Source organism: Anolis sagrei, chromosome 7 (genome assembly GCF_037176765.1).
Source record: "Anolis sagrei isolate rAnoSag1 chromosome 7, rAnoSag1.mat, whole genome shotgun sequence".
In the NCBI taxonomy this organism is placed as follows: domain Eukaryota; kingdom Metazoa; phylum Chordata; class Lepidosauria; order Squamata; family Dactyloidae; genus Anolis; species Anolis sagrei.
In genome coordinates this window covers 22,865,424-22,889,122 of record NC_090027.1, presented here as the reverse complement: position 1 = coordinate 22,889,122, position 23,699 = coordinate 22,865,424, and the positions used below count along the sequence as shown (strand labels likewise).

The following is a 23,699-nucleotide window of genomic DNA, read 5'->3' as shown; positions in this document are numbered from 1 at the left end:
GTAGTAGTAGTAGTAGTAGTATATAGCTGTCCCTGATTGTTTCTTGTCTGGAATTCCCCTGTTTTGGAGGAAACCATGGAAAGGGCTTCTCTAAAATCATAACAGTATATGAAGAACAGCAACTCCCAACAAAGGATTCCCCAGGCAGTAAGAAGCCAGACCTTGAAAACTGCAAGGCTGCTCAATAATAATAATAGTAGTAGTAGTATATAGCTGTCCCTGATTGTTTCTTCTCTGGAATTCCCGTTTTGGAGGAAACCATGGAAAGAGCTTCTCTAATATCATAACAGTATATGAAGAACAGCACCTCCCAGCAAAGGATTCCCCCAGGCAGTAAGAAGCCAGACCTTGAAAACTGCAAGGCTACTCAATAACAACAACAACAACAACAATAATATAGTTATCCCTGATTGTTTCTTCTATATAAATAAAAACGTAATGTTCGTTTGTGGGATTAACATAGCTCAAAAACCACTGGACGAATTGACAACAAATTTGGACACCAGGCACCTATCAGGCCAGCGAGTGACCATCACTCATAAAAACACAGAAAAACATAGCAGAAGAGACTTAAAAAGCCAAAAAAAATATATTACAACACATGCACAAGACCACATCATCATCATCATCATCATCATCATCATTATTATTATTATTATTATTGAGTAGCCTTGCAGTTTTCAAGGTCTGGCTTCTTACTTTGCTGGGAGGTGCTGTTCTTTATTGACCCAAACACACATATATACACACATACACATATATACACACAAAACACACATACACAGACTGGGCCACAGCAACGTGTGGCAGAAGACGGCTAGTGTTATGTAAAATCTTTAGTTTGCAAACAGACGTGGGTTTCATCCCTCTGAATTTGCAAGACCTTTCACTGTGTCTTCTGCTTTTAAGACCCTTTGCAGTATCTCTTGCTGGGCTCCGTCTGCTAATGTGTGCCTTGCTTTGCAGGTCTATTGACGGTCTCAGGAACCCACGGAAGAGGAACGCGCATGTGCCGCTGTGGAACTACACTCTGCTGCGCACACAAGTAGGCAGCAGATGCAGGGCTTCTCCCCCTTCCATGGAAATGGCTCTGATTCCATTCCCTTCCATCAATGGAGGCATGATCCCAAAACCCTGATAGTTCCCTGCCCATTGGTCCCTGCATGTGGCCACCTAAATCCAGAAAGGGCAACAAGAGCAGTGAGATGTCTCCCTAGAGTAGCGTTTCTCAACCTGGGGGTCGGGACCCCTGGGAGGGTTGCTCAATTGTACTGAACCATGATAAAATAATAAAATGTATTTTTTAAAAAGACCATCAGAAAACATGTATTTGGCAGAGACAGCTGAAGATCGCTCCCCCTGTCCTTCTCTTCCTTTTTGTAAACAGGGGGTGAATCCTCCCACCACAAGCCCTCCTCCGTTGTGATTGGCTGGCCTCTCAGCCAAGGGGAGAGAAGGACAGACGGAGAGATCTTCAGCCTTCTTTTCTTCAGCCAAAGGTGTTCCTAAGACCATCTGAAATATATGTTTTCTGATGGTTTTGGGTGACCCCTCTGAAACCTTCTCGCAACCCCCCCAGGGGTTGAGACCCCCAGGTTGAGAAACACTGCTCTAGGAGCAGAGCATCATGGGCTTGGAGGGGCCTCTAAAGACCATCCAATCCAGGACATCTCATCCTTCCTTTCTTCAAGCAAAACATGCCCGGCGCCCTATGTTGTTCTTTATAGGGATTCATAGTTTCCAGACCTTTGTCCAGTTTTGGTACCTTCTGGAATCCCCACGAACTTTCTCGTGCTTGCTTCCATCCAGGTCTTCATTGTCTACTTCATTGCCGGCATTAAGAAGCTGGACGCAGACTGGGTGGAGGGCTACTCCATGGGTTCCCTGGCCAGGCATTGGCTCTTCAGCCCCTTCAGGTGAGCAAAGTGGGAAAGATCCTCAAGAAAAGGGGGAAAGGACATGCAAGAGTGAGGGCACCCAGCCTTTGTCTCCCTGCTCCATGAGAACCTGAGGGGTACTGTGCCAGTGTTGAGCACGACTCATATCTTTGGTTGGATAACATGCATTTATCCAAAAACACTTGCAATGTTTCTGTGAAGAAAGGTGCGCTTTCTGTGCCAACCTATTTGCAGAGAAGTCACCACTTGGAGGCGGGATTATTTTTTCTGTGTTGTCGGAGGCTTTCATGGCCGGAATCACTGGGTCGCTGAGTTTTTTGGGCTGCTTGGCCATTTTCTGGAAGCGTTCTCTCCTGACATTTTGCCCACATCTGTGGCAGGCATCCTCAGAGGTTGTGAGGTCTGTTGGAAATTATTAACTGTGTTGTCGAAGGCTTTCATGGCCGGAATCGCTGGGTCGCTGTGAATTTTCTGGGCTATCTGGCCATTTTCTAGAAGCATTCTCTCCTGGCGTTTCGCCTGCATCTATGGCAGTCATCCTCAGAGATTGTGAGGTCAGACAGCCTCTGAGGATGCCTTCCATAGATGTGGGCAAAACATCAGGAGAGAATGCTTCTGAAAAATGGCCATATAGCCTGGAAAACTCACAGCAACCCATTATTTGTTTATTTACAGTATTTATATTCGGCCCTTCTCATCCCAAAGGGGATTCACGATGGATCACGGCAAACATTCAATGCCTTTTTTAGACAGACAGACAGATAGTTATTTTGGCCCGTTTCAACTTTGGCACCTGGAGGTTATGCTCGATTCCAGCCACAGGAGGGTGCTATTGCTTCATCCACTATAACGTGAAGTCCTTCTGATCATATTGTTCTCTGATTGTTGGCATTTTTATAGTGCAGTAAAATACCTCCCTGCCTTAATTTCTCTACTCATAGCTCAGCTGTTTTCGAACTGCTTAGGTGGGCAGTAAGCTAGACTTAACAGTCGGGTGCTCAATCTGACTTCGGCTTTGAACTTGCTACCTTCCAGTCGGCAGTGATCTATTGTTCCTGGTGATTAACCAGCTGTGCTGCAGCCCGGTGTGGTGAAGTGTAAATTGTAATCTACAGTTATGTATAGTTATAGAAAGGTGTTTGAAAGGGTAAGCATTTAAAGTTGCATAACTGGGGGGATGGTAGCCAGCTCAGCTCACTTTGAGCTGGGTTGCTATGGAAAAGGGGCGGAGCCAACTGCCACTTGGCAGGGCAGCCATTTTAAAACAGTCAGTCTGTAGTCTGTGAACTACAGGAGTGGCTGGTTCTGTTGTGTGTAGAGAACCAGTGAGGTAGTCTGTAGTCAAAGAACTACAGGGAAAGGCTGATTCCATTGTAGTGAGAATCAGGAAGGTTTTGGCTTTTAGCCGGTGTAGTTTAGATAAGTTGAGTGACTTATTTATATTAATAGTTAACATATGTGGAAAAAGAGGGAAAGCCCTAATAAGAATCTTTATTATAACAGAAATATCACATAGAAAGAATAAGCATGTACCTGAAATAATCTGTTAAAGAAAGAAACACATTTTGAAAGAAAATAAGTTTGAGACCTGTTTAGTAGAAGAGATAGTCCTCCTAAGAGTTGTTTATGAAATGTTATAAATGTAACCTCTGAAGATATGTGCCTCTAAGAGTTAAGAAACATTGAAACCATCAAGCTTCTTCTATGCCTCAATAAACTTGTTACAGTTTCTTCTAAAGCCAAGTCTCTGTTACAAATCCTTTTCAAGTTAAGTTACGCTACACATTGAAGAAAGACCAATTCAATGTCACAAGCTATTAGTTGTCTTATTAATTTAGTAAGCCCTTACAAAGTGGCGACTCCTTTACAAATCCTTCACAAATTGGTGGGTTCGTTACAAATTGGTGGCATCTTTACACCCGGCCTATTATTTTTTGTGTTTTTAAAAAACCTACATGCTGTATTTTGAGCAAGAAAGGATGCATTTTGCACAAAAGAGGATACCTCGATAAAACGTTGCATTTTGTACAGGAAGAAAAATATTAACCTCGTAGTGTATTTTCTGCACAGAAAAATTACACCTGTGCTGGACTGATTATTTTCCCTGAACGAGCCACGAAACCCTCGTCTTCTCTCTTCCTTCTCGGTTTATCATTCCTCTTCCCTTTGCCTGCCTCAGGTTGGTGCTTTCAGAGGAGATGACCAACCTGCTGGTGGTCCACGGCGGGGGCCTCGTTCTGGACCTGACAGCCGGCTTCCTACTATTCCTGGACGCCACACGGCCCTTTGCCCTCTTCTTTGTCAGCTACTTCCACTGCATGAACTCCCAGCTCTTCAGCATCGGTAGGTTCCCCTCTCCCCTCTCCCCCAAAAGGAGAAGGCCAGGGATCTCTCCAAGACCCCTGGTCACTGGCCAAGGATCCCTGGCTGGAAAGAAAGGGGAAAGAGCCGGGAAGAAGGAGGGCTGGATAGTTTGGGCTTGCAGTTTTGCACACATTGCCTTTTTTATTATTATGTTCAATAATAAAGAACCAATGAAATTAAGGCAGAGGATGTTATTGTTGCATCAGAATGTAGAAAAAAGGATAGACTTGCTGCAAAAGACACAGAACATCATTTCTTAAGGTGGCAGCAGCTGCTGCTTCCTCTTCCTTCTCTGCTTCTTTTTTCCTCTTCCTCCTCTTCTTCTTCTTCCTCCTCCTTGGCAGTCTGAGCACCTGACCTTCAGCCTAGCTCAGTTGTTCTCAACCTGGGGGTCGGGACCCCGAGGGGTGTCACGAGGGGGTGTCGGAGGGGTCGCCAAAGACCATCAGAAAGCACAGTATTTTCTGTTGGTCATGAGGGTTCTGTGTGGGAAGTCTGGCCCAATTCTATCGTTTGTTGGGGTTCAGAATATTCTTTGATTATAGTTGAACTATACATCCCAACAACTACAACTCCCAAATGTCAAGGTCTATTTCTCCCAAACTCTACTAATGTTTGGGCATATTGAGTATTTGTGCCAAGTTTGGTCCAGATACATCATAGTTTGAGTCCACCAGTGCTTTCAGGATGTAGGTGAACTACAACTCCAAAACTCAAGGTCATTGCCCACCAAACCCTTCCAGTATTTTCTCTTGGTCATGGGAGTTGTGTGTGCCACGTTTGGTTCTATTTCATCGTTGGTGGAGTCCAGAATGCTCTTTGATTGTAGGTGAACTATAAATCCCAGCAACTACAACTCCCAAAAGACAAAATTATTCCTCCCCCAACCCCACCAGTATTCAAATTTGGGCATATCGGGTATTTGTGCCAAATTTGGTCCAGTGAATGAGAATACATCCTGCATATCAAACATTCATAACAGTTGCAAAATTACAGTTATGAAGTGGCAATGGAAATAATTTTATGGTTGGGGGTCATCACAATATAAGGAACTGTATTAAGGGGTCGCAGCATTAGGAAGGTTGAGAACCACTGGCCTAGCTTAAGTAAAGGTAAAGATTTTCCCCTGACATTAAGTCCAGTCATGTCTGACTCTGGTGCTCAACTCTATTTCTAAGCCAAAGAGCCGGCATTGTCCATAGACACCTCCAAAGTGATGTGGCCAGCATGACTGCATGGAGCACTCTTACCTTCCCTATTCATCTACTCGCATTTACATGTTTTCAAACTGCTAGGTTGGCAGAAGCTGGGGCTAACAGCGGGAGCTCACCCAGCTCCCTGGATACAAACCGTTAACCTTTTGATCAGCAAGTTCAGCAGCTCAGCGGTTTAACCTGCTGCACCACAAGGGGGCCCTGTGTAAATAAATAATTATTTTATTTATTGTCAAAGGCTTTCATGGCCGGAATCACTGGGTTGTTGTAGGTTTTTCCAGGCTATATGGCCATGTTCTAGAGACATTTTTTCTCCTGACGTTTCACCTGCATCTATGGCAAGCATCCTCAGAGGTAGTGAGGTCTGTTGGAAGTAGGAAAATGAGTTTATATATCTGTGGAATGACCAGGGTGAGGCAAAGGACTCTTGTCTGCTGAGAGTAAACAATCAGGCACCTTTCAACAAAAGATTCCCCCAGGCACTTCCAAGCCATTAAATGCTAATCAAGGTGGTCAGTTGAAACATTCACACCAAGCTCCAGCAGACAAGAGTCCTTTGTCTCACCCTGCTGAGAGTAAACAATCAGGCACCTCTCAACAAAAGATTACCCCAGGCACTTCCAAGCCATTAAATGCTAATCAAGGTGGTAAGTTGAAACATTCACACCTATCTCCAGCAGACAAGAGTCCTTTGTCTCACCCTGGTCATTCCACAGATATATAAACCCATTTTCCTACTTCCAACAGACCTCACTACCTCTGAGGATGCTTGCCATAGATGCAGGCGAAACGTCAGGAGAAAATGCCTCTAGAACATGGCCATATAGCCCGGAAAAACCTACAACAACCCATTTTATTTATTTATTTTGCTCATAAATAAATAAAATATTGATCGCATCCAGCCAAAGCCGAAGGCAATTTGTTTCCTCGCAGGCATGTTTTCCTACACGATGCTGGCCACCAGCCCGCTCTTCTGCCACCCGGACTGGCCTCGCCGCCTGGCAGCCCGCCTCCCCTCCGCCCTGCATGTCCTGCTGCCTCTTTCCCGGCCTCCGCAACCCAGTCCTGAGTGCGTCTACACAAAGGGCAAAGGCCCGCGGAGGAGGCCTGGGCTGCGGCAGAAGCTGGGCGCCGCCTTCACCCTCCTCTACATCTTGGAGCAGCTCTTCCTGCCCTATTCGCACTTCATCACCCAGGTGAGAGGCGGGGCCCCTTCCTTTTTTGCTCCCAAACCCCGGGAGGAAGTAGTAGGTCCTGTTAAGATACTATCCTCCCCTTGATGCAACTTAGAATCGCATTGGCTCAAAAACAGGAGCGTAGTGTCCAGGTGGAGGAAAGTCAGGCCCCTTCTGTACAGGTTATCAAAGCAGATCATCCACATTATCTGCTTTGAACCAGATTATATGAGTCTGCACTGTCGTATAATCCAGTTCAGAGCAGATCACCAGGATTTTGTATGACAGTGTAGAAGGGGCCTTAATGTCCCACTCTGTTCTGCTCTGGTCAGACTGCCCATTGTTATCGTTATTGTGATTGTGTTTATTAGAATGTTATTTTATGACTGCATTTTTTTAAAATGTACTTTTGATGATGTTGTTGTTATTTGTTGTTTATGTTTTGATTTTATTGCTGTAATATGTTGGCCCCATGTAAGCCGCTCTGAGTCCCCACAGGGGAGATGGTGGCAGGGTATAAATAAAGCTATTATTATTATTATTATTATTATTATTATTATTATTATTATCTCCTCCCTTGGAGGCTTTTAAGCAAAGGCTTTGATGGTGTTTTCCTGCCTAGCAGAAGGAGGTTGGACTGGATGGCCTTTGGGGGTCTCTTCCAATGATATAATCCTATGGATGTGTTGGTGGCATCCAGAGAAAAAAGGTAGCAAAGTGACCAATGGAAGGGTGAAGGCTGGCTCTGAGAAAGAGAGGCTGGATGGCCATCTGTAGGGAGTGCTTTGATGGTGCTTTTCTGCCCAGCAGAAGGGGGTTGGACTGGATGGCCTTTGGGGATCTCTCCCAACTCTAGGATTCGATTATTCTAGAAAGAGGGGCTGGATGGCCATCTGTCGGGAGGGCTTTGAAGGTGTCTTCCTGCCCAGCAGAAGGGGGTTGGACTGGATGGCCTTTGGGGATCTCTCCCAACTCTAGGATTTGATTATTCTAGAAAGAGGGGCTGGATGGCCATCTGTCGGGAGGGCTTTGAAGGTGTCTTCCTGCCTAGCAGAAGGGGGTTGGACTGGATGGCCTTTGGGGATCTCTCCCAACTCTAGGATTCTATTATTCTAGCAAGAGAGGCTGGGTACTACACTTGATCTTAGCCAAAAGGCAGAGAAGCCAAAAGGCCAAGAGGCTGGGTGACTATTTATAATGAGTGATTTGATGGTGTTTTTCCTGCCTAGCAAAAGCGGGTTGGACTGGATGGCCTTTGGGGATCTCTCTCAACTCTAGGATTCTATTATTTTAGAAGAAAGAGGCTAGGTAGCCATCTCTTGGGAGGGCTTTGAAGGTGTCTTCCTGCCTAACAGAAGGGGGTTCGGACTAGATGGCCTTTGAGGGTTCCTCCCAACTCTAGGATCCTATGATTTTAAGCCTGAAGGGCTGAAGGAAGTCCAGCTCTGGGTCCCATCATCATCCCCTATTGGTTCCCAATGCAGGGCTACAACAACTGGACGAACGGCCTGTATGGCTACTCCTGGGACATGATGGTGCACTCGCGCTCCCATCAACATGTGAAGATCACGTACCGTGATGGACGCACCGGGGAGCTGGGATACCTCAACCCTGGGGTCAGTCAGTCAGTCCCTCTCTCTTTTGTATCTTGTCTGTGTCTATTCGGGGGTATTTGTGCCGTTTCGGTGCTCCCTTTCCAAAAAATCAAAATCCCCAACTTCTGCAAGCCTTACATACAGCTGCAAGTGCAGTATGGAGAGCCTGGTTTGCATGATCTCAAGCTCCCAAATGCAACCTGTTTTGCTTGCAAAAGTTTTGTGGTTTTGGTTGCAGAGGGCTCCCTGCAGCAACAGTTGTGGAGCACCTCTCTCTTTGCATTCATTTCCTTGCTTTCCTGCATTTCGGAGCAGGTTTTCACTCAGAGCCGACGCTGGAAGGACCATGCGGATATGCTGAAGCAGTACGCCACTTGCCTCAGTGGCTTGCTGCAGAACTATAACATTTCCGAACCGGAGATCTACTTCGACATCTGGGTCTCCATCAACGATCGCTTCCAGCAAAGGTGAGGCTCCTGTAGTGAAATTGCTACTCTATGTTAAAGTTTTGGTGTATAGCTCTATGTTTACATATGGCAGATAGGGAAGAATAGGCACAGGCAAGGTAGCAACAGCAGAGATAGGATTCATTTGCATATGTGAAGCCGATTGGTCATATGCAGATTAGTTAGGCCCAGGATTTGTAAAGGCTGCTAGGCCAAAATGACAGTTGGGGAGAACAGAGCTGAACATTCCAAAGGGGCGGAGCCAAGGTTCTGAAAGAGGCAGTTAGAGTGAGGGAGTTTGAAATATGACAGTTAGGAATCTGTGTGTGAAGAGGAGAGTTGGTTTTTGAGTGCCTGATAGAAATAAGCAGTTATGAAGATGTGTTAAAGACTTCTGATATAGAGAAGCAGTTAGTTAAATAGAGCTCGAGTTTTAAGGAACATAAAGAAGGCTAGTGTTGCCTTAGTTCAGAATATAATTCAGCCAAGAGTGTGTAAAGCAAGTAACATGTTTGTGAATGTGAAACATAAATAGTTTATTCAGAAAAGTTAACCAAGTAAATGATACTGACTGTAAGCCTCAAGATTGCAACAAAACACAAATGTAACCACAAGCGTTGGAGCCAGAAGTTATAAATAAACTGTGTTACTTTGTTATACACAAGAGTGTTTCATTGCCTATGATATAAAGTACAAAGGTTTAACAGCACACACAGAAAGTCCCAGCCAATATAAAAGAAGAAACTGAATCAATATAAGGCAGCAAAGAGGTTTTTAAAGAGGAAATAGTCTCTCTCCCTCACCTCAGCTCCCTTAGCTTGGAAACTGCAATGCTCCAGAGGAAAGAAGGGTTCCAGAGCCTTGCTGGACATGGTTCAGTAACCTCTCAAGCACTGTATAGGTTATGCCACTGTTGGGACCCTCCAGAACTTCATGCCCTGCAAAAGTTGGGTGCCCTTGCCAAATTATTGCATTCTATAACAAACTTCGGGGGGAAAAATCTGTTCCTTCTTTGAAAGTATTATTTCCTGTTTAATTGTATGGTCTTTCCTTTGGAAGTAGTTGTTCTACTCCCTAAACTTGCAGCCCAACTCCTTTCTGGCATAAAAGAAGACACCATCCAAACCTTCCCGACAGATGGCCATCCAGCCTCTCATCCAGCTACAATCTCCTTGTGGAGAAAAAAATGGGCTATCAATAAACATTAATAATAATATCATTAATAATTAATAATGATGATGATATCACCATAGAATCCTAGAATCCTGGTTTTAAGGAACCCCAAGGGTCCTCCAATCCAACTTCATTCAGCCATCATAGAAGACATCCAAACCCTCTCTACAGATTTCCATCCAGCTTCTCATCCAGCTTCAGTCTCCTTGTGGAGATAAAAAACAGGGTGTCAATAAATAATAATTACGATAATAGCACCATAGAATCCCAGAATCTAAGTGGTAAGGAACCCCGAGGCGTCATCCAGTCCAACTGCATTTGGCCGTAAAAGACGACACCATCCAAACCTTTCTGACAGATGGCCACCCAGCCTTAGTCTCCTTGTGGAGAGAAAAAAATGGGGTGTCAATAAACAATAATTATAATAATATCACCATAGAATCCTAGAATTCAAGTTATAAGGAACCCTGAGGGGTCATCCAGTCCAGCTCCATTCAGCCATAATAGAAGACATCCAGACCCTCCCAACAGATGGCCATCCAGCTTCAGTCTCCTTGTGGAGAGAGAAAAAACAGGGTGTCAATAAACAATAATTATAATAATATCATCATAGAATCTTAGAATCAAAGTTGTAAGGAACCCCAAGGGGTCATCCAGTCCAACTCCATTCAGCCATAAAAGGAGACACCATCCAAACCCTCCCGACAGATGGCCATTCAGCATCAGTCTCCTTGTGGAGAGAAAAAACGGGGTCTCAATTAACATATTATTATTATTATTATTATTATTATTATTATTAATATTATTATTACCCTTGGACTTTCTTACAACTAGGATTCTATATCCTAGTTGTAAGGAAGCCCAAGAGTCATCCAGTCCAACTCCATTTGGCCATAAAAGAAGACACCATCCAAACCCTCCTGACAGATGGCCACCCAGCCTCTCATAGAATCCTATTTGAAAGGGACCCCTAGGGACCACCCATTCTTCCATAAAGGAAGACATAACCAAAACCCTCTCAGCAGATGACCGTCCAGCCTCTGCTTCAAAACCACCAGAGGCGGGGGCTCCACTCTGGAGGCTTTGGAGCACATTCTGCTGCTGAATAACTCTAACTGCCATGAAGTCCCTCCTAAAATTGAGGTGGAATCCCTTTTCTTGCCACTTGAACCCATGGCTCCACTGTGTTGAATTCTGCCTCCAAAACCCCTTGGAAGCATGGTGTGAGCTTTTGCAATCTGACCCAGCTTCTGCCAACCTAGCAGTTCGAAAACCTGCAAATCCGAGTAGATCAATAGGTGCCGCTCTGGCGGGAAAGTAACGGCACTCCATGCAGTCATGCAGACCATATGACCTTGGAGGTGTCTACAGACAATGCTGGCTCTTTGGCTAAGAAATGGAGATGAGCATCACACCCCAGAGTCGGACATGACTGGACTTAATGTCAGGGGAAAAGCTTTAGCTTTGTCTATGTGTGTGTGTGTGGTATGTATATATATCTTGTAAGCTGCTCTGAGTCCCCCTCGGGGTGAGAAGGGCAGCATATAAATATCGTAAACAAACAAACAAGGAAACAAAGCATGGGCCACCAGAGCGACTTGTGTCTGGAGGGCTCCCTCTCTCTCACTCTACTCTCTGCCCTTGGTCCTTGTTTCTCTCCGTCTCAGGCTCTTTGACCCCGGGACGGACATTGTCCGGGCGGAGTGGTCCCCCTTCCAGAAGACCCCTTGGCTGAAGCCCCTTCTGGTGGACCTCTCTCCCTGGAGGACCAAGCTGCAGGAGATTGAGGACTCACTGGACAACCAGACTGAGGTGGTCTTCATTGCCGACTTCCCAGGTAGCCCCCTGGTGCTGCAACCAGTGCCCCTTTGTTGTGATGTGCCTCATTCCCTCTCAAACACAGATAGCACTATGAGGGGCGTGAAATATTTCTCCTGACCCACTTCTATTCATCACAGGATGCTGAAACTGCACGTGAGTAATGATATAAGTCTCTATAGGTTAGGTGCCAATTTACAACTCCGAACTGAGAACGGTCTTGATGTGACAGGTGCTGAAGTGGTGTGAGGTTTGAGAATGGACCCAGTGGAATACAGAGCAGTCCTCAAGTTCCTTTCCTTGAAAGGCCGCGCACCAAAGGAGACGTTCAATGAGATGAAAGAGGTCTATGGTGAGGATTTCTCATCATATGATGGAGTCATGAACTGGCATCGTCCATTAAATGTGGACGGACTTTGGTGCAAACAGCTCCAATTCTGGGGCAACCCCACTCTGCTATTGATAAACGCACCATCCAGCAAGTGGGGGTCATCATTTTGGAAAATTGTCATGTCACCATTCTCCACCTAGCCCAAAATGACAAGATGAGTGTGGGGTCTGTGGAAGAAATCACACAAGACTATCTTTACCTGCATAAGGGACCTGCTCGCTGGGTCCTCTGGCTGCTCACACCTTTCTAGAAGCAGGAACGATGTCTCCTCTCAGCCTTCTGCAGGCTAAACATGTCCAGCTCTTTCAGCCACACCTCATAAGGCTTGTTCTCCATAACATTATCTAGCAATAACATTATCTAGCAAGACGTTGCTTCCAGCAACAAGACTGCAGGCTCAAAAATCTTTTATGCTAAGGCCAGCCAGTAGGCTGTTAGGAATTGTGGGAGTTGAAGTGCAAAACACCTGGAGGGCTGAAGCTTGCCCATGCCTGTACTACACTCAGGCTGTTGGAAGCCATTGGTGTGCAGCTCCAACCATTCATCCTCATGGTCAAAGCTCAACAAGACATCCTTGGAGCAGAGGATCACATTTTGGAGCAATTGGATAGAAGATTGGGTAGTCTCTGTAGACCCATAGGCCTTGGGGAGGGGGTGGTTTCTTTGGGGACAGCTGGCCTTCAAGGAGGTGCTGACGGTCCCCCAATTGTGTCTCCTGAATAATAGGCTTGCATTTGGAGAACTTTGTGAGCGAGGACCTGGGCAATGCCAGCCTCCAGCTGTTGAAAGGAGAAGTCGTGGTGGAGATGGTGAAGGAAGGGCAGAACCACACCTTGCGGGAAGGAGACCGGATCCAGGTGCAAAACACAGGAACGGGGGAGCGGGAGGGAGATGCTCCTAATGCTTCATCCCAAAAAGGGGGCATAGAGGAAGTAAGGGACCCCAGGAGGCATCTCATCCAACAGAGTCCTAGTCCTTGTCTGTTCTACTGCTTTGGCCGGACCTCCTCACCTGGAACAACAACAATAACAACAATCCTGTGTCCATATCCAAGTCAATCTAAATTTAAAAGGAGGTCCTTTGACCTCAACAATAACATTCATACACACACAGACACACAAGCTTTGGAGAGCATAGGGAAGGGTTAACAACGCGGTGGTGTTTGCTTTGCCATCTCTGTCTCTCTTCAGAAGATTTCATCCCACTTTCTGTCCCTGTGGTAACTGAATTTTGGGAAATTTGGCTTGTTATGGGAACAAGGATTGGAGAGAATGTTTCATTGGGAAACACTTTTCTCCATGAGAATTACTCTTCCAGGAGTGGATTTCCCTTCCTTCCAAGGGGGAGATTCCTCTCACTTCCAGTTGTCTCAGCCTTGTTCTTAACTAGGAGAGGTTCGTAAGTTGGATGTTTGTAACTCGGGGACGGCCTGTAGAAGCACAGCTTTGGGGTATGAAGGTTGTATGACTTAGTGCAGTGTTTCTCAACCTTCCTAATGCCATGACCCCTTAATACATTTCCTCATGTTGTGGTGACCCCCAACCATAACATTTTTTCCTACTTCATAACTGTAATTTTGCTCTTGTTATTAATTGTAATGCAATTATCTGATAAGCAGGATGTATTTCCATTCACTGGACCAAATTTGGAACGAATACCCGATATGCCCAAATTTGAATAGTGGTGGGGTTGGAGGGGGGTGATTGATTTGGTCATTTGGGAGTTGTAGTTGCTGGGATTTAGAGTTCACCTTCAATCAAAGAGCATTCTAAACTCCAGCAATGATGGAATTGAACCAAACTTGGCACACAAAACTACCATGGCCAACATGGGCATTGACCTTGAATTTGGAGTTGTAGTTCACCTACATCCAGAGAGCACTGTGGACTCGAACAATGATGGATCTGGACCAAACTTGACATGTATACTCAATATGTTCAAATGTGAACACTGGTGGAGTTTGGGGAAAATAGACCTTGACATTTGTGAGTTGTAGTTGCTGGGATTTATAGTTCACCTACACTCAAAGACCATTCTGAACCCCACCAACAATTAAATTGGACCAAAATTCCCACACAGAGCCCCCATGACCAACAGAAAATACTATGTTTTCTGATGGTCTTTGGCGACCCCTCTGACACTCCCTGGCAACCCCCGCAGGGGTCCCGACCCCCAGGTTGAGAACCACTGACTTAGTGGGATTCACCGTTAAGACACCCCTAAAGGCTTCTCCCAATGGCGTTGGTTGCACTGCCCAGTTGCTTGCATCCCTCTTTGGGTCTCCCTTCTCACTCCCTTTGCCTTTCCTTCGGCCTCAGCTGCCTCCGGGGGAATACCACAAGGTCTTCACCGTCTCCTCGGAGCCCTCCTGCTACATGTACATCTACGTCAACACCACCGAAGCTGCCTTGGAGCAGAACCTCACCCGCCTGCAAGAGCTGAAGGAGAAAGTGGAGAACGGGACTGGTGAGTCTTTGCGGGTCTAGGATCCTCCTTTCCTCATTGCCCCAAAATGCATCAAAGAGAACCCTACTCAGATGGCAGGCTGTTAGGAATTGTGGGAGTTGAAGTCCAAAACACCTGGAGGGCCAACGTTTGCCCGTGCCTGCTCTAAAGAGTGCTGGGTTTCCCAGAATTGGAAGGATGGAGGGCTCTCTGTTGTCAGAAATATTAAAAATTAACTAGGTGTTTTGAATTACAAAAATGTGAGTCAAGCACTGAAAGGGTTAAATGGATGCAGTGACTGAACAAAAGCTACAGTTCAATATAATCATGTGTGCATGTAGGTTAGTATGCCTCAGTGCTAGTTGCCTTCAGTATGAAGGCTGAGTCTTTGCATCCATTTAACCCTTTCAGTGCTTGACTCACATTTTTGTAATTCAAAATACCTAGTTAAGTCTGAGAGAGGCCTCAGTGTGAGGTAAACAGTGTTAGTAGGCCTCAGTGTGAGGTAGGCCTCAGTGTGTGAGAGGCCTAATGTGAGAAAGCTTTGGTGAGAGAAGCTCCAGGCTGAAGACCTCGTGTGTGAAGCTCCAGTGTGAAGGCTGCTGTGTGTAAAAGGCTGCTGTGTGAAGCCCCTGTATAAGTTTAGTGTGAGAAGAGGCTCTGTGAGAGCATGAGAAAGAAGCCCAGTATGGAAGTAGAGAAGGAAGTATAAAGAATGTTATTAGTGTTATGGAATCATAGAATCCTAGAGTTGGAAGAGACCTTGTGGGCCATCCAGTCCAAACCCCTGCCAAGAAGAAGGAATATTGCATTCAAAGCACCAATCCAACCCCCTGCCAAGAAGCAGGAATATTGCATTCAAAGCACCCCTTACAGATAGCCATCCAGCCTCTGTTTAAAAGCTTCCAAAGAAGAAGCCTCCATCACAGCTCCTGGATGCGCCGCTACAAGTTATGGAAAACTTGTTCTTGTAAATAGTGCAACCATATTATTTTGCTATAAAGAAAGGCCTCCTAAGAAAGAGATAACATTGGCCTGTGTGTTTTTGTTCTTTTTATCACTTTTGGCTACTATCTTCACATGCAGATAAATAACTTTGCTCTCACAAAACCCCCTCTCACACCGAAGTTACACAGGAACTTCACACAGTAGTTTTTTCTACACACAGCAGCCTTCATACTATAGCTTTACACATTAAGGCCTTCAACCTGCAGCTTCTCTCACCGAATTTTCTCACATCAGGCCTACTCATCCTGAGGCCTACTAACACTAACACTAAGGTCTACCTCATACTGAGGCCTTTCTCCCACTGAGGCCTTATCACACTGAGGGCTCCCTCAGAGTGACGCCTCTCACACTGAGGCGTCAACTAAAATTGAGCCCTTCTCATACTGAGGCCTACTAACACACTGAGGCCCTTCTTCTAAAGAGACCTGTCTCAGACTGAGGGCTACTAAGCTACAGGCATGTGAAACTCCAGTGTGAAGCTCCTGTGTAAGTTTAGTGTGAGAAAAGGTTCTGTGAGAGCGAAGCTTTTTATCTCCATGAAAAAGAAGCCCAGTGTGGAAGCAGAGAACGAAGTATAAAGAACTTTATTAGTGTTATAGAAAACTTGTTCTTGTAAACAGTGCAATCATAGTCTCCTAAGGAAGAGATAACATTGATCTGTGCATTTTTGTTCTTTTTGTCACTTTTGGCTACTATCTTGACATGCAGATAAATATCTTTCACACCGAAGTTACACAGGAGCTTCACACAGTAGTTTTTTATGCACAGCATCCTTCACATTGCGGCTTCTCTCACTGAAGCTTCTCACACCCGGCCTATTCATACTGAAGCATACTAACACTGAGGTGTACCTCACATTGAGGCCTTTCTCCTACTGAGGGCTCTCTCAGACTGACGCCTCTCACACTGAGGTGAACTAAAGTTGAGCCTTTCTCATACTGAGGCCTACTAACACACTGAGGCCCTTCTTCTACAGAGACCTCTCTCAGACTGAGGGCTACTAAGCTACAGGCACACCTGTTTTTATTGAACTGCAGCTTTGGCTGAGTCATTGCATCCATTTACCCCTCTCAGTGCTTGACTCGCATTTTTGTAATTAAAAATACCTAGTTAATTTTTAATATTTCTGACTGCTTTACACTGATTTAAGCCTTTTAAGCTGTTCTGATTGGGGGATTTGCATCATAGGCTTGTTTGAATTATACACTGAAAATTTGAATCAATAAGGGCAGGAAACAGATATGGAGGCAAACACAATAGATAGAGAACCAAGGTCTGATCTGGCCACAGTGGTCCACGCTCTTGTTACATCCCAGATAGATTACTGCAACGCACTCTACATGGGGTTGCCTTTGAAGACTGTTCGGAAACTTCAGTTAGTCCAGCGGGTGGCGGCTAAATTACTCACTGAAGCATCATACAGGGAGCATACCACTCCTCTGTTATGTCAGCTCCACTGGCTGCCGATCCAGTTCCGAGCACAATTCAAAGTGCTGGTTTTTACCTACAAAACCCTATACGGTTCCGGCCCAGCGTATCTGTCCAAACGCATCTCCTTCTATGTCCCGCCTTGGAATTTAAGATCTTCTGGGGTGGCCCTGCTCTCGGCCCCACCTCTATCACAAGTGAGGTTGGTGGGGACGAGGGACAGGGCCTTCTCGGTGGTGGCCCCTCACCTCTGGAATTCACTCCCTGGGAAAATTAGGTCATCGACATCCCTCCTCTCTTTTAGAAGGAAATTAAAATCATGGATTTGGGACCAGGCTTTTGGGTAATCTGGCAGATGGACAAAGGACAAGCAACGACTAGAATCGATGGATCTGACAATGTGGAATTGAATTTACGGACTCTGAGCTGCCAAACGTTGAGCACTAGATTGGTTTTATGGATTGTGGTGTATAACGAATTGTTTAAACTGTTTTAATTACTGTTTATATATGTTTTATTTTTTTCTTATTGTTGTGCTGGCATCGAATTGTGCCTTTTGTAAGCCGCCCTGAGTCCCCCCTCAGGGGTTGAGAAGGGTGGGGTAGAAGTGCGAGAAATAAAAATAAATAAATTAGGTGCCCGTATTGGGGCCCTTGTCTTCCTTCTCTGGAGAGTGGCTACCTTTGCACCTTCTATTTTGTGGGTCAGCTGCCTTTGTTTCCATGCTCCGCTTATTTTGCCCCTCTCCCTTGTGTCCCCCTTAGAGACAGAGCCTCTCCCTCCGGAGCTGCAGCCCATCCTTAGCGGATCCTTGACAGACGGGACCCCCGCTGACCCCGTAGTTGAGGCCTTCCTCCGGCGGCAGCAGCGCATCCAGGAGCTGCAGAAGCGTCGCAGCGCAGGCCTCGGGGAGCGCTTCCTCCGCTTCTCCGCCAAGAAGTACTTCGTCTTCCGCCGAAGGTGAGCCTTGGAAACTACACCTCTTCTGTCAATGCAAGCTGAAATATTCTATTGACTCATGTCTGTTCTGTTGCTCGCTGGGCCTGTAAAGAATTTCCTTTAGAACAGGACGTGCAACCTTTGCCCAGCGGGAAGCCAGGGGGCCCAAGGAGAAGTTCTCAGAGGTTTTCCATCATAAATGACTTGTGAAGTGTAACAAAGTCTTTTATTGAGGAACAATCAAACAGAAACTTCTCTTGTCTTCAAAAGGTTAAACAAATGCTTCCAGGCTTTAGGCAACTGGTGACTTCCTAATCTTGCCCACAAAGGACAGGCAACCGTCTTCAATAACTTCTTCTTTACTTGAAAGGAAAATCCCCTTTTTAACTTCTCCCAGGCTGACTGTAAACTTAAACCTAACTGATGTAGGCACCACAACTGCATCTCAAAGCACCGAGTGGACCTACCAGCAAGGCCTGTAGTCTTCAGCTGGAGTTCTCTGGCTACCAGTATTTAAAAAAAAATCTCTAAATTTACAACAACACAGCAACAGAGAGGAAACAAACAAGGACATCTAATCACCTCTCAACAAAAGTTTGCCCCAGGCACAGTCAGGCCACTGTATGCTAATCAAGGTGGTCAGTTGAAACATTCACACCTAGCTCCAGCAGACAAGAGTCCTTTGTCTAACCCTTGTTGTTAGGAAAAACTATCCTAAAATAGCAGATCCAAAAACACTTTTACCCTCCTTTTCTTTCCTTCCTTCATCTCTCCCTCACTTCTCCCCATCCTTCTTCCCTCTTTCCCTCTCCATTTCCTTCTCTTTCTTGTCTCATTCCCTACTTCCCCTTCTTCTTTCTTTCTTCTCCTTTTTTCTTTCTCCTCCACTTCCCTTCCAATTCCTTCCTTTCCTCCCTCCCTTTCTTTCCTTCTTCCTTATCTTCTTCCCTTCATTCTCTTCTTTCTCTTTACTTTCCCTTCCTTTTCTTTCCTTCTCTCCCCTTCTTTTCTTTTTCTCTCTCTCCTCCACTTTCCCTTCTTCGTTTTCTTCCCTTTCTCCCTTCAATTCCTGTCTCTCACCCTCCCTTTCCTGTCTCTCACCTTCCCTTCTCCCCTTCCTTCTGCCTTTTCTCCTTCCTTCCCTCCCTTTCTTTTCTTTCTTTCTTTCTTTCTTTCTTTCTTTCTTTCTTTCTTTCCTTCTTGTTTTCTTCCCTACTTCCCCCTTTCTTTTTCTTTCTTTCTTTTTTACTTTCTCCCCCCCCTTCCACCCCCCTTCCACTTCCTTCCCTCCCTTATCTCCATCCCTCCCTTCTCTTCTTTCTCTTTACCTTCCCTTCCTTTTCTTTCCTTCTTTCCCCTTCTTTTCTTTTCTCCGTCCTCCACTTTCTCTTCTTCCCTCTCTTTCCTTTCTCCCTCCCCTTTCTGTCTGTCGCCCTCCCTTCTCCCCTTCCTTCTGCCTTTTCTCCTTTCCTCCCTTTCTTTTCACTTTCCTTTCTTTCTTGTTTTCTTCCCTACTTCCCCCTTGCTTTTTCTTTCTTTCTTTTTTACTCTCTCCTCCCCTTCCACTTCCTTCCTCCCCTTATTTATCCCTCCCTTCTCTTCTTTCTCTTTACCCTCCCTTCCTTTTCTTTCCTTCTTTCCCACTTTCTTTCTTTTTTCGCTTTCTCTCTCTTCCACTTTCCCTTCTTCCCCTTCCTTTTCTCTCTTCCCTTCCTCGCACTCCCTTCTCCCTTTCTTTTCTTCCTTTTTCCTTCCCTTCTGTTTCCTCCTTCCTGCCTTCCTTCTCTTCCTTTTCCTTCTCCTCCCTGATTGTCGTTCCTTTCCCTCCGCAGCCTCCTGATGACCGCCATCTCTCTCCGCAACTTGGCCTGGGGCCGCCCTTCTCTGGAGCAGCTGGCCAAAGAGGTGGCTTATGCTAACATGCAATTTGGGGAGGAGGACTCAACGTCTAGCAAAGTGGAGGAGACCCCCTCCAAAGGGCCTGACCGCTCAGACCTCTGACCAGTGATGGGCCTCGGACATTGCTGCTTGCTATTTCCACAAAGGACCAAAGGAGACGCGTCCAAGACTCCTGTGGCAGCTGGATGATGCTGTGGCCATCTTGGCCAGACCCTGGGGGGAACAGGAACAGAACCTATTTTGTGAACTCTGTGCCTTTGGGGAGATGGCGTCTAAAGGGAAGGGGATGCCTTTGCGGCGAGTGGGTGGGAGGGATGGTCAGGGCTCAGACTAAAGCTGACATTTTATTCTTAGTGAGAGGTAAGAGTTTTTGGAGTTTTATGGGTCCATAGCCAGTGGGTGGGCTGTGATCTATAGCCTTTCTTTCTGATGAGAGTTTCTCTTTGAATTGATTGGTCTCCTGCAGGGATGCTTTCCTGGCCGAAAGTGAAGAAATGGGGTCTTCATCTGCAAAAGGTTTGGACGGTGGGACAGAACAGTCGGGCTTTAGCACAACTGGTTTGAGTCACCGATTTGAGTCGCCTGAGGGCTGAGAAAAGTGGTATAGAAATAAAATAAATAAATAAAATAACTGGTTAATCACCAGCAGCAATAGATCTTTCCCAACTGAAAGGCTGGGAGTTCAAGTCCAGTTCGGGGTGAGCACCCGGCCTTCAGCCTAGCTTACTGTCCAGTTCAAAAATAGCTGCGGCCGTGAGTAGAGAAATTAGGAACAGCTTAAGTGGTGAGGTATTTTGCAGCACCATTAAAAAGCCAACGATCAAAGAACAGGAGGAAAGTCTGTGGTCAAAAAGGCTCGTCGTCTTAGATGGAACAATAGCACACCCTGTGGCTGGAATCAAGCATAACCCCCAGGACGCCGAAGTTGGAAAAATACTGAGAGATATACCTCTATCTGTCTGTCTGTCCTGTATGTCTAACGGTATTGAATGTTTGCCATGTATGTGTCATGATGCCGGGGTTCTGCCAGGAAGCAGGCAGTGGTGAACCAAAGCAAACACCCAGCTTGTGTCAAATTAAAGCAGCACTTACTGTCTAACTGTTTTCATAGTCCAAATATAAAATATAAAGATAGCACTCAGTCCTGTATGTCTAACGGCACTGAATGTTTGCCACGTATGTGTCATGATGCCAGGGCTCTGCCAGAAAGCAGGCAGAGGTGAACCAAAAACAAACACCCAGCTTGTGTCAAATTAAAGCAGCACTTACTGTCTGACTGTTTTCATAGTCCATATATAAAGATAGCACTCAGCCACAGATTATAAAACAAAGACTGGTAGCAAACGCCGATGCAGGTTCGGGAGAACACCGTAGTCAAACGGTCCTGTCCAGTAGTCAAACACCGAGAGTTCAATGAGTAAAGTCCAAGGATCAAGAGTCTATACCGTAGTTAATAGTCAGTCCAGAGATTCAGAGTTCCATTGTTCCAAGAGACATGGCAGTATGGGTTGTGTGGTCTGCCTTGAGTCCTCTTTGGGGTGAGAAGGGTGGAAAATAAATGCTGTAAATCTATACACATAATAAAAGTGAAAAATGTGTATGTGGCAGAGGTGTCCACTTACACAGACAGCCTCTGGCCTCCACAAACAGGCTATAGATCCAAGTGTTGAGAAGCCTCCAAAGGCACTCCCTCCACTGACATTGCAAATTATAGCGAACACCACGAACATGTATGTAGCCCAACCCCTGCCAATGTCCTCCCCAAACCCTACGGCCCACCACCCAAAGAATGCTTTCATTTGGGGATAATTTCATCCTATATTTCCTCCACCACAGGCAGGCATGCCAGGGTTCCTTTCTCTCTCCACTGGTGTGGGATTTGTATCACCCCGCCCACTGCCTCCCCCTTAACCCCTTTTCTGCTCTTTTCTGCTCTGCATAACAAACAGAGCAGAACTCAGCAGCAATTTAAACATTGACAGAAGGCTAAAGATATTAATTTAAGTAGGAAGCAGGCAAACAAGTAGCCACATTCACTGTTTTATCATGGTGAGATGTGTTCCACACTGGGTGTGTGTGAAGCACAGCAATAAAGGGGTCCAGAAAGGGACAGAGACCTCGGTGCCAGACTTTCAGGGCATTTCCAAGGAGAGAGCAACTTGGATGGAGCATGGCAGCCCTTTCAGTGTGTTGACCCTTCCACAAGACCTCTTTCCCAACTTCAAAAGACAGTAGAGAGCGCCTGAATCTCCTTGGCCGAGAGCGAGGACAGGCCTGAAGCTGGACGCTGAGTGAAGGGCAGCCAGAAGAAAGGAATGGCCCCTGAGCCTGGCTTTGGGAGGCAGCCTTTCAAGAGGATAAACCCCGGGATTGAACCTGCCGCCTCTGAAATGCGCAAATGTGCCTCACCCCAAAGGCATGTTGCTCACAAACGCCAGCAAATGTGCATCCATCTCGTGCCAAAACGGCTTTCTCATTGGCCGTTGCAGAGGCCAGCATTCTCCATCCTCCGCAACAACCCCCAAATATTAAAAACTAGCTTGGGTCCCCAGCGTTGCTCGGATTATTCAAAACATTTGTCTATTTTACAAAATGCCTAAGGTTGTGGAGGAACTACAACCCACATCATGCCAGGTTAACCCCCTGAAACTCCATCAATACTTAAAATTTGTCATGTTGGGCAAAAGTGCTCTAGCTGTATCATTGGTGGAGTTTAGTGTGGTCTCCAGCTGCAGGATGAATTACAACTCCCATCATTCTGAGTCAGTGCTGTCAAATCCCTCCAATATGTTCAGTAGGTCATAGAATCATAGAATCAAAGAGTTGGAAGAGACCTCATGGGCCATCCAGTCCAACCCCCTGCCAAGAAGCAGGAACACTGCACTCAAATCACCCCTGACAGATGGCCATCCAGCCCCTGTTTAAAAGCTTCCAAAGAAGAAGCCTCCACCACACTCCGGGGCAGAGAGTTCCACTGCTGAACGACTCTCACAGTCAGGAAGTTCTTCCTCATGTTCAGATGGAATCTCCTCTCTTGTAGTTTGAAGCCATTGTTCTGCGTCCTAGTCTCCAAGGAAGCAGAAAACAAGCTTGCTCCCTCCTCCCGTGGCTTCCTCTCACATGTTTATACATGGCTATCATATCTCCTCTCAGCCTTCTCTTCTTCAGGCTAAACATGCCCAGCTCCTTAAGCCGTTCCTCATAGGGCTTGTTCTCCAGACCCTTGATCATTTTAGTCGCCCTCCTCTGGACACATTCCATCTTGTCAATATCTCTCTTGAATTGTGGTGCCCAGACTTAGACACAATATTTCAGGTGAGATCTAACCAAGGCGGAATAGAGCACGGGGAGCATGACTTCCCTCGATCTAGACACTATGCTCCTATTGATGCAGGCCAAAATCCCATTGGCTTTTTTTGCTGCCACATCACATTGTTGGCTCATGTTTAACTTGTTGTCCACGAGGACCCCAAGATCTTTTTCACATGTACTGCTCTCGAGCCAGGCATTGTCCCCCATTCTGTATCTTTGCATTTCGTTTTTTCGGCCTAAGTAGAGTCTCACTCAGGATCACTTGCTGGGATTGCGTCCCTAATGCCGGACTCTTGGATCCGGCATTCACAGCACAGCCATCTTGATACCTGCATATTAATTTGTGGCTTGAAACCCTTTCCTTCAAGCCCCGCATAGCATTAAGGCCAGGAAGGCAGGAGAAAGCTTCCTCCAAACCTTCAAAGCCAAGTAGGTCTGAGTCAGAGGAAGGTGCCTTCTTCTCGCCTGCTTGTCTTCCTTCCTTCCTTTGAGGTAGGTCTGTGTACATGGCTCTGGCAGGTGGGCTCCGAGGCAGCTGCTTTGAGCTGTCAGCAAACCCCTTCATCCAGCCTTTGCTCTCCTCCTCCTCTTCCT

The 23,699-nt window shown here is 46.1% G+C and overlaps 1 protein-coding gene across 1 annotated transcript in view; it reads left to right on the top strand.

The window, feature by feature from the left end:
* GGCX (gamma-glutamyl carboxylase) overlaps positions 1-20,934 on the top strand; it is a 29,259-nt gene extending 8,325 nt beyond the window's left edge. Inside the window, exons 5-15 of the mRNA XM_060786968.2 lie at positions 967-1,045; positions 1,810-1,916; positions 4,078-4,241; positions 6,410-6,672; positions 8,136-8,267; positions 8,562-8,713; positions 11,533-11,702; positions 12,801-12,931; positions 14,393-14,540; positions 17,720-17,915; positions 19,727-20,934. Coding sequence (XP_060642951.2) covers positions 967-1,045; positions 1,810-1,916; positions 4,078-4,241; positions 6,410-6,672; positions 8,136-8,267; positions 8,562-8,713; positions 11,533-11,702; positions 12,801-12,931; positions 14,393-14,540; positions 17,720-17,915; positions 19,727-19,895 — 1,711 coding nt within the window. The 3' untranslated portion in view covers positions 19,896-20,934. The remainder of the gene's footprint in view (positions 1-966; positions 1,046-1,809; positions 1,917-4,077; positions 4,242-6,409; positions 6,673-8,135; positions 8,268-8,561; positions 8,714-11,532; positions 11,703-12,800; positions 12,932-14,392; positions 14,541-17,719; positions 17,916-19,726) is intronic.
* The last annotated feature ends 2,765 nt before the right edge of the window (positions 20,935-23,699 follow it).